Source organism: Salvelinus fontinalis, chromosome 1, assembly GCF_029448725.1.
Source record: "Salvelinus fontinalis isolate EN_2023a chromosome 1, ASM2944872v1, whole genome shotgun sequence".
NCBI lineage: Eukaryota > Metazoa > Chordata > Actinopteri > Salmoniformes > Salmonidae > Salvelinus > Salvelinus fontinalis.
Genome location: NC_074665.1, coordinates 6,372,618 through 6,382,617, shown reverse-complemented (window position 1 = coordinate 6,382,617; position 10,000 = coordinate 6,372,618). Strand labels below are relative to the sequence as shown.

The window sequence follows — 10,000 nt, the reverse complement described above, 5'->3', positions numbered from 1 at the left end:
GTGTGTGTGTGTGTGTGTGTGTGTGTGTGTGTGTGCTGGTGTGTGTGTGTGTGTGTTTGTGTGGTGTGTGTGTGTGTGTGTGTTAGTGTGTGTGTGTGTGTGTGTGTGTGTGTGTGTGTGTGTGTGTGTGTGTGTGTGCTGGTGTGTGTGTGTGTTAGTGTGTTGTGTGGTGTGTGTGTGTGTGTGTGTGTGTGTGTGTGTGTGTGTGTGTGTGTGTGTGTGTGTGTGTGTGTGTGTGTGTGTGTGTTAGTGTGTGTGTGTGTGTGTGTGTGTGTGTGTGTGTGTGTGTGTGTGTGTGTGTGTGTGTGTGTGTGTGTGTGTGTGTTGGTGTGGTGTGTGTGTGTTAGTGTGTGTGTGTGTGTGTGTGTGTGTGTGTGTGTGTGTGTGTGTGTGTGTGTGTGTGTGTGTGTGTGTGTGTGTGTGTGTGTGTGTGTGTGTGTGTGTGTGTGTGTGTGTGGTCTGACCTGTGTGACAGGCTGGGCTTCATGGAGTGCATGGTGAGCTGCATAGGAACCTTCCCCTGGGGCGGTTCGTTCTGTCTGTTCTTCTGATGACGGAGGAGGAGGAGACGACCCAGCTCCTCACACCAAGACGACAACAAGGCTGGAAGGAGGAGGGAAGGAGAGAGAAGAGATGAAATGGGATGAAGAGCAGAGTGGGTGGAGAGGAGAGAGGGTGAGAGGAGAGAAGAGATGAGAGAGGAGAAGAGAGGAGAGAGGGATGAGAGGAGAGGAGAGAGGGATGAGAGGAGAGAGGGATTAGAGTTGCGGAGATAGGGATAAGAGGAGAGAGGGATTAGAGTTGAGGAGAGAGGGATGAAAGGGATGAGAGAAATAGAGAGGAGAGGATAGAAGGATGAGGGGGGAGGAGAGAGGGATACGAGTAGAGAGGAATGAGAGGAGGAGAGGGATGAGAGAGAGGGATCAGAGTAGAGAGGGATGAGAGGAGGAGAGGGATGAGAGAGAGGGATCAGAGTAGAGAGGGATGAGAGGAGGAGAGGGATGAGAGAGAGGGATCAGAGTAGAGAGGGATGAGAGGAGGAGAGGGATGAGAGAGAGGGATCAGAGTAGAGAGGGATGAGAGGAGGAGAGGAGAGGGATGGGAGGACAGAGTACACATTAGTTCTGACTGTTAAAATCCACTCCTGTGAGGAGTGATATCAGCACAGGTAGGTTGCATCCCCAATGGCATGTTATATCTCTCTCTCCTCCCCTCTCTGATCCCTCTCTCCTCTCCTCTCTCTGATCCCTCTCTCCTCTCCTCTCCTCTCTCTTCTCCTCTCTCTGATCCCTCTCTCCTCTCCTCTCCTCTCTCTGATCCCTCTCTCCTCTCCTCTCCTCTCCTCTCTCTGATCCCTCTCTCCTCTCCTCTCTCTGATCCCTCTCTCCTCTCTCTGATCCCTCTCTCCTCTCTCATCCCTCTCTCCTCTCTCTGATCCCTCTCTCCTCTCCTCTCTCTGATCCCTCTCTCCTCTCCTATCCCTCTCTCCTCTCCTCTCTCTGATCCCTCTCCTCTCTTCTCTCTGATCCCTCTCTCCTCTCCTCTCTCTGATCCCTCTCTCCTCTCCTATCCCTCTCTCTGATCACTCTCTCCTCTCCTCTCTCTGATCCCTCTCTCCTCCCTCATCACTCTCCTTTCCTCATCTCATCCCTCTCCACTCATCCTTGTCCTCTGCAGCACATAGGGAATAGAGTTTGATTTAGGCTGTAAAACAGCCCTCCACAGCTCGACCTCCCCCAGAGGTGTGAGAGAGAAAGGACAGATGAAAAAAATCAAAAACAAACACATTGAATTGTAATGGACCACCAGCGTCCCACAAAGTGTTTTAGTACAGGTGGTCTCAAACCTCTCCTCTGAGACCTCCAGTCGTTCCAGGTATTTCATCTATTCCAGAGACAGCACCTGATTCCACCTGTCAACTAATCATCAAGCCCTTTACTAGGTGAATCAGGTGAGCCCGTTCAGGACTACAACAACATTGTGAAACATCTGGAGGTCTACGAGGAATGTTTTGAAAACCATTACTCCAGTACCCAACCAGCCAACTCAGTGTCACTTCTGTCCTTGTCCACTAGGGTTCAGTCTGGCCCTACAGATCCCTCAGATGGACTGAATCCCTCCCTCCCTCACTCCATCTCCCTCCATCTCCCTCGATCTCCCTCCCTCCCTCCCTCCTTCCCTCTACCTCCCTACCTACTTCCCCACCTCCCTCCCTCCCTCACCCCATCCCTCCCTCCCTCACCCCATCTGTCCCTCCCTCCCCTCCCTCCCCACCACCTTCTGTCTCTCCCTCTCTCCCCACCTCCCTCACTATTTTCCTCTACCTCCACCTCCCTCCCTCCCTCCATTTCTACCTTCCTCTCTACCTCTCTACCTCCCTCCATCTCGACCTTCTTCTCTACCTACATTCCTCTCTCCCTCCATCTCTACCTTCCTCTCTACCTCTCTACCTCCCACCATCTCGACCTTCTTCTCTACCTACCGGTCTACCTCCCTCCCTCCATCTGTCTCTACCTACCTACTGCTCGCTGGTTAGGTAACTGAGGGGGGTCCATCTTTACCTTCCTCTCTACCTCCCTCCATCTCTAGCTTCTTCTCTACCTACCGGTCTACCTCCCTCCCTCCATCTGTCTCTACCTATCTACTGCTCGCTGGTTAGGTAACTGAGTGGGGTCCATCTTTACCTTCCTCTCTACCTCCCTCCATTTCTACCTTCCTCTCTACCTCTCTCCATTTCTAGCTTCCTCTCTACCTACCGGTCTACCTCCCTCCCTCCATCTGTCTCTACCTATCTACTGCTCGCTGGTTAGGTAACTGAGTGGGGTCCATCTTTACCTTCCTCTCTACCTCCCTCCATCTCTAGCTTCCTCTCTACCTACCGGTCTACCTCCCTCCCTCCATCTGTCTCTACCTCCCTCCTTGGTCCCTGGTTAGGTAACTGAGGGGGGTCCATCTTTAACAGTGTGCCAACTACAAAAGAGACATTTTCCTTTATTCTCTTGTTCTCTTTATCCCGGGCCAGCACCACGGAACGGCGGTAGGACAGAAAGAGAATGTGGGCCCAATCAAAGCAGAGGAGAGGCCAGCCACCTCTTGTGATTCACAGCAGCACCTCTTCTACACTGAGGAGCGGGATGAAACTCTGTATGTGTGTGTGAGTGTGTGTGTGTGTGTCTGTGTGCGTGTCTGTGTGTGTGTGTCTGTGTGTGTGTCTGTGTGTGTGTGTGTCTGTGTGCGTGTCTGTGTGTGTGTGTGTGTGTCTGTGTGTGTGCGTGCGTGTCTGTGTGTGTGTGTCTGTGTGCGTGTCTGTGTGTGTGTGTGTCTGTTTGCGTGTCTGTGTGTGTGCGTGCGTGTCTGTGTGCGTGTCTGTGTGTGTGTGTGTCTGTGTGTGTGCGTGCGTGCGACTTCAGTTACATCACATCCTGGGGCGGTAGGTAGCCTAGTGGTTAACGTTGGGCGTTGGGCCAGTTAACCAAAAGGTTGCAAGATCAAATCCCAGAGCTGACAAGGTAAAGATCTGTTGTTCTGCCCCTGAACAAGGCAGTTAACCCAACTGTTCCTAGGCCGTCATTGTAAATAACAATTTGTTCTTAACTGACTTGCCAAGTTAAATAAAGGTTAAATAAATAAAAAATAAAAAACATCAGTGTGAGACTCAGTGACAGTAAACAGGGGTCAGTTACATCAGTGTGAGGCTCAGTGACAGTAAACAGGGGTCAGTTACATCAGTGTGAGGCTCAGTGACAGTAAACAGGGGTCATGGGTCAGTTACATCATCGTGAGGCTCAGTGACAGTAAACAGGGGTCAGTTACATCAGTGTGAGGCTCAGTGACAGTAAACAGGGGTCAGTTACATCAGTGTGAGACTCAGTGACAGTAAACAGGGGTCAGTTACATCAGTGTGAGGCTCAGTGACAGTAAACAGGGGTCAGTTACATCAGTGTGAGGCTCAGTGACAGTAAATTACAGAAAACACCAGCCTGGCTCTGTGTAAAGATGAGGACTGGAATACAGAAGACACCAGCCTGGCTCTGTGTAAAGATGAGGACTGGAATACAGAAGACACCAGCCTGGCTCTGTGTAAAGATGAGGACTGGAATACAGAAAACACCAGCCTGGCTCTGTGTAAAGATGAGGACTGGAATACAGAAGACACCAGCCTGGCTCTGTGTAAAGATGAGGACTGGATTACAGAAGACATGTCCAGATGGTGCCAGCAGTCTCTCCCTCCCTCCCTCCTGCCTCTCCTCCTCTCTCCATCTCCTCCCTCTCATTTAGAAGCCTCACAGGGCCCAGGCACAGAGGCAGCTGGGTTTTTCATCCCCTCCCTCCCTCCCTCCCTACTCTGGCAAGGCAGGTGCCAGCAGACATACTGCTCTGTTATTGCTGGCCTGGGTTAGGGCTGGCCTGGGTTAGAGCTGGCCTGGGTTAGAGCTGGCCTGGGTTAGGGCTGGCCTGGGTTAGGGCTAGGCTGGGTTATGGCTGGCCTGGGTTAGGGCTGGCCTGGGTTATGGCTGGCCTGGGTTAGAGCTGGCCTGGGTTAGAGCTGGCCTGGGTTAGAGCTGGCCTGGGTTAGGGCTGGCCTGGGTTGGGGCTAGGCTGGGTTAGAGCTTGCCTGGGCTAGTGCTGGCCTGGGTTAGAGTTGGGCTGGGTTAGGGCTAGGCTGGGTTATGGCTGGCCTGGGTTAGGGCTGGCCTGGGTTAGGGCTAGGCTGGGTTAGGGCTGGCCTGGGTTAGGGCTAGGCTGGGTTAGAGCTGGGATGGGTTAGGGCTGGGCTGGGTTAGGACTAGGCTGGGTTAGAGCTGGCCTGGGTTAGGGCTGGCCTTGGTTAGAGCTGGCCTGGGTTAGAGCTGGCCTGGGTTAGGTCTGGCCTGGGTTAGAGCTGGCCTGGGTTAGAGCTGGCCTGGGTTAGGGCTGGCCTGGGTTAGAGCTGGCCTGGGTAAGGGCTAGGCTGGGTTAGAGCTGGCCTGGGTTAGAGCTGGCCTGGGTTAGGGCTGGCCTGGGTTAGGGCTGGCCTGGGTTAGGGCTAGGCTGGGTTAGGGCTGGCCTGGGTTAGAGCAGGCCTGGGTTAGAGCTGGCCTGGGTTAGGGCTGGCCTGGGTTAGGGCTGGCCTGGGTTAGGGCTAGGCTGGGTTAGGGCTGGCCTGGGTTAGAGCTGGCCTGGGTTAGAGCTGGCCTGGGTTAGGGCTGGCCTGGGTTAGAGCTGGCCTGGGTTAGGGCTGGCCTGGGTTAGAGCTGGCCTGGGTTAGGGCTGACCTTGGTTAGGGCTAGGCTAGGTTAGAGCTGGCCTGGGTTAGGGCTGGGCTGGGTTAGAGCTGGGCTGGGTTAGGGATGGCTTGGGTTAGGGCTGGCCTGGGTTAGAGCTGGCCTGGGTTAGGGCTGACCTTGGTTAGGGCTAGGCTGGGTTAGAGCTGGCCTGGGTTAGGGCTGGCCTGGGATAGGGCTGGCCTGGGTTAGGGCTGGGCTGGGTTAGAGATGGCCTGGGTTAGGGCTAGGCTGGGTTAGGGCAGGCCTGGTTTGGGGCTGGGACTGTTAAGGTCAGGGATAGGGACTATCTGGCTAGACTGAGGCCGGGATGAGGGGGGTTAGGGCTGGTTAAGGGGGTGGTGGTGGTTGTGAGGCTGATGCTGGGGCTGTAACTTTGGAAAGGGTTGGGCCTGGGGCTGTAACTAGGAAAAGGGTTGGGACTGGGGCTGTAACTAGGGAAAGGGTTGGGACTGGGGCTGTAACTAGGGAAAGGGTTGGGACTGGGGCTGTAACTAGGGAAAGGGTTAGGACTGGGGCTGTAACTAGGGAAAGGGTTGGGACTGGGGCTGTAACTAGGGAAAGGGTTGGGACTGGGGCTGTAACTAGGGAAAGGGTTGGGACTGGGGCTGTAACTAGGGAATGGGCTGGGACTGGGGCTGTAACTAGGGAAAGGGTTGGGACTGGGGCTGTAACTAGGGAAAGGGTTGGGACTGGGGCCGTAACTAGGGAAAGGGTTGGGACTGGGGCTGTAACTAGGGAAAGGGTTGGGACTGGGGCTGTAACTAGGGAAAGGGTTGGGACTGGGGCTGTAACTAGGGAAAGGGTTGGGACTGGGGCCGTAACTAGGGAAGGGTTGGGACTGGGGCCGTAACTAGGGAAGGGTTGGGACTGGGGCTGTAACTGGGGAAAGGGTTGGGACTGGGGTCGTAACTAGGGAAGGGTTGGGACTGGGGCCGTAACTAGGGAAGGGTTGGGACTGGGGCTGTAACTGGGGAAAGGGTTGGGACTGGGGCCGTAACTAGGGAAGGGTTGGGACTGGGGCTGTAACTGGGGAAAGGGTTAGGACTGGGGCTGTAACTAGGGAAAGGGTTGGGACTGGGGCTGTAACTAGGGAAAGGGTTGGACCTGGGGTTGTAACTGGGGTTGTAGCTAGGGAAAGGGTTGTAACTGGGGTTGTAACTGGGGTTGTAGCTAGGGAAAGGGTTGGAACTGGGGTTGTAACTGGGGTTGTAGCTAGGGAGAGGGTTGGAACTGGGGTTGTAACTGGGGTTGTAGCTAGGGAAAGGGTTGGACCTGGGGTTGTACCTGGGGTTGTAGCTAGGGAAAGGGTTGGAACTGGGGTTGTAGCTAGGGAAAGGGTTGGGACTGGGGTTGGACCTGGGGTTGTAACTGGGGAAAGGGTTGGAACTGGGGTTGTAGCTAGCGCTGTTGAAACAAAGGAGAGGGGTACAACTGTGATGGAGGCATCAATTTGAGGACCTGCCTGCCATCCAACAAGAGGCTAACCAGGCTAACTCACCTCCACCATTATTCTGTTACAACAAGAGGCTAACCAGGCTAACTCACAATTCTACCATTATTCTGTTACAACAAGAGGCTAACCAGGCTAACTCACAACTCTACCATTATTCTGTTACAACAAGAGGCTAACCAGGCTAACTCAACTCTACCATTATTCTGTTACAACAAGAGGCTAACCAGGCTAACTCACCTCTACCATTATTCTGTTACAACAAGACGCTAACCAGGCTAACTCACCTCTACCATTATTCTGTTACAACAAGACGCTAACCAGGCTAACTCACCTCTACCATTATTCTGTTACAACAAGAGGCTAACCAGGCTAACTCACCTCTACCATTATTCTGTTACAACAAGACGCTAACCAGGCTAACTCACCTCTACCATTATTCTGTTACAACAAGACGCTAACCAGGCTAACTCACAACTCTACCATTATTCTGTTACAACAAGAGGCTAACCAGGCTAACTCACCTCTACCATTATTCTGTTACAACAAGACGCTAACCAGGCTAACTCACCTCTACCATTATTCTGTTACAACAAGACGCTAACCAGGCTAACTCACAACTCTACCATTATTCTGTTACAACAAGACGCTAACCAGGCTAACTCACAACTCTACCATTATTCTGTTACAACAAGACGCTAACCAGGCTAACTCACAACTCTACCATTATTCTGTTACAACAAGACGCTAACCAGGCTAACTCACCTCTACCATTATTCTGTTACAACAAGAGGCTAACCAGGCTAACTCACCTCTACCATTATTCTGTTACAACAAGACGCTAACCAGGCTAACTCACAACTCTACCATTATTCTGTTACAACAAGACGCTAACCAGGCTAACTCACCTCTACCATTATTCTGTTACAACAAGAGGCTAACCAGGCTAACTCACAACTCTACCATTATTCTGTTACAACAAGAGGCTAACCAGGCTAACTCACCTCTACCATTATTCTGTTACAACAAGAGGCTAACCAGGCTACCTCACAAATCTACCATTATTCTGTTACAACAAGAGGCTAACCAGGCTAACTCACAACTCTACCATTATTCTGTTACAACAAGAGGCTAACCAGGCTAACTCACCTCTACCATTATTCTGTTACAACAAGAGGCTAACCAGGCTACCTCACAAATCTACCATTATTCTGTTACAACAAGAGGCTAACCAGGCTAACTTACCTCTACCATTATTCTGTTACAACAAGAGGCTAACCAGGCTAACTCACCTCTACCATTATTCTGTTACAACAAGAGGCTCCAGAGCCTGACCTGTTAAAGGGGCAGTCCACAGAGCCTGACCTGTTAAAGGGGCAGTCCACAGAGCCTGACCTGTTAAAGGGGCAGTCCACAGAGCCTGACCTGTTAAAGGGGCAGTCCACAGAGCCTGACCTGTTAAAGGGGCAGTCCACAGAGCCTGACCTGTTAAAGGGGCAGTCCACAGAGCCTGACCTGTTAAAGGGGCAGTCCACAGAGCCTGACCTGTTAAAGGGGCAGTCCACAGAGCCTGACCTGTTAAAGGGGCAGTCCACAGAGCCTGACCTGTTAAAGGGGCAGTCCACAGAGCCTGACCTGTTAAAGGGGCAGTCCACAGAGCCTGACCTGTTAAAGGGGCAGTCCACAGAGCCTGACCTGTTAAAGGGGCAGTCCACAGAGCCTGACCTGTTAAAGGGGCAGTCCACAGAGCCTGACCTGTTAAAGGGGAAGTCCACAGAGCCTGACCTGTTAAAGGGGCAGTCCACAGAGCCTGACCTGTTAAAGGGGCAGTCTGACCAATTTAAAGGGGCACATTTAAAGGATCAACTTGAGGTTTGAGGTTTCATATGACAGAACAGGGTAATAAGATGTCACCTCTTCACGCTCCTGCTTCCTCCCTCATACTCCCCCCACCTCTCACCCATCCCTCCCCCTCTCATCCCTCCCTCCCCCTCCTCTCCCCTCTATTTCCTCCCTCATACTCCCCCCACCTCTCACCCATCCCTCCCCCTCTCATCCCTCCCTCCCCCTCCTCTCCCCTCTATTTCCTCCCTCATACTCCCCCCACCTCTCACCCCTCCCTCCCCCTCTCATCCCTCCCTCCCCCTCATCTCCCCTCTATTTCCTCCCTCATACTCCCCTACCTTACCACCCCTCCCTTCCCCTCATCTCCCTCTATTTCCTCCCTCCTGTCCTCCTCCTCTGTTTCTCCTCCCTCCTATCCTCCTCCTCTGTTTCTCCTCCCTCCTGTCCTCCTCCTCTGTTTCTCCTCCCTCCTGTCCTCCTCCTCTGTTTCTCCTCCCTCCTGTCCCCCTCCTCTGTTTCTCCTCCCTCCTCTCCTCCTCCTCTGTTTCTCCTCCCTCCTATCCTCCTCCTCTGTTTCTCCTCCCTCCTGTCCTCCTCCTCCGTTTCTCCTCCCTCCTATCCTCCTCATCTGTTTCTCCTCCCTCCTGTCCTCCTCCTTTGTTTCTCCTCCCTCCTGTCCTCCTCCTCTGTTTCTCCTCCCTCCTCTCCTCCTCCTCTGTTTCTCCTCCCTCCTCTCCTCCTCCTCTGTTTCTCCTCCCTCCTATCCTCCTCCTCTGTTTCTCCTCCTCCGTTTCTCCTCCCTCCTATCCTCCTATCCTCCTCATCTGTTTCTCCACCCTCCTGTCCTCCTCCTCTGTTTCTCCTCATCTGTTTCTCCTCATCTGTTTCTCCTCATCTGTTTCTCCTCCCTCCTGTCCTCCTCCTCTGTTTCTCCTATCCTCCTCCTCTGTTTCTCCTCCCTCCTATCCTCCTCCTCTGTTTCTCCTCCCTCCTGTCCTCCTCCTCCGTTTCTCCTCCCTCCTATCCTCCTATCCTCCTCATCTGTTTATCCTCCCTCCTATCCTCCTCCTCTGTTTCTCCTCCCTCCTATCCTCCTCCTCTGTTTCTCCTCCCTCCTATCCTCCTCCTCTGTTTCTCCTCCCTCCGATCCTCCTCCTCTGTTTCTCCTCCCTCCTGTCCTCCTCCTCTGTTTCTCCTCCCTCCTGTCCTCCTCCTCTGTTTCTCCTCCCTCCTGTCCTCCTCCTCTGTTTCTCCTCCCTCCCGTCCTCCTCCTCTGTTTCTCCTCCCTCCTGTCCTCCTCCTCTGTTTCTCCTCCCTCCTATCCTCCTCCTCTGTTTCTCCTCCCTCCTATCCTCCTCTGTTTCTCCTCCCTCCTATCCTCCTCCTCTGTTTCTCCTCCCTCCTATCCTCCTATCCTCTGTTTCTCCTCCCTCCTGTC

The 10,000-nt window shown here is 53.3% G+C and overlaps 1 protein-coding gene across 3 annotated transcripts in view; it reads right to left on the bottom strand.

Moving 5' to 3' along the window:
- LOC129867891 (zinc finger MIZ domain-containing protein 1-like) overlaps positions 1 to 10,000 on the bottom strand; it is a 470,202-nt gene that overhangs the window by 56,069 nt on the left and 404,133 nt on the right. For all 3 annotated transcript variants that reach the window (XM_055941400.1, XM_055941484.1, XM_055941567.1), the window contains one exon: positions 465 to 603. In XM_055941400.1, coding sequence (XP_055797375.1) covers positions 465 to 603 — 139 coding nt within the window. The remainder of the gene's footprint in view (positions 1 to 464; positions 604 to 10,000) is intronic.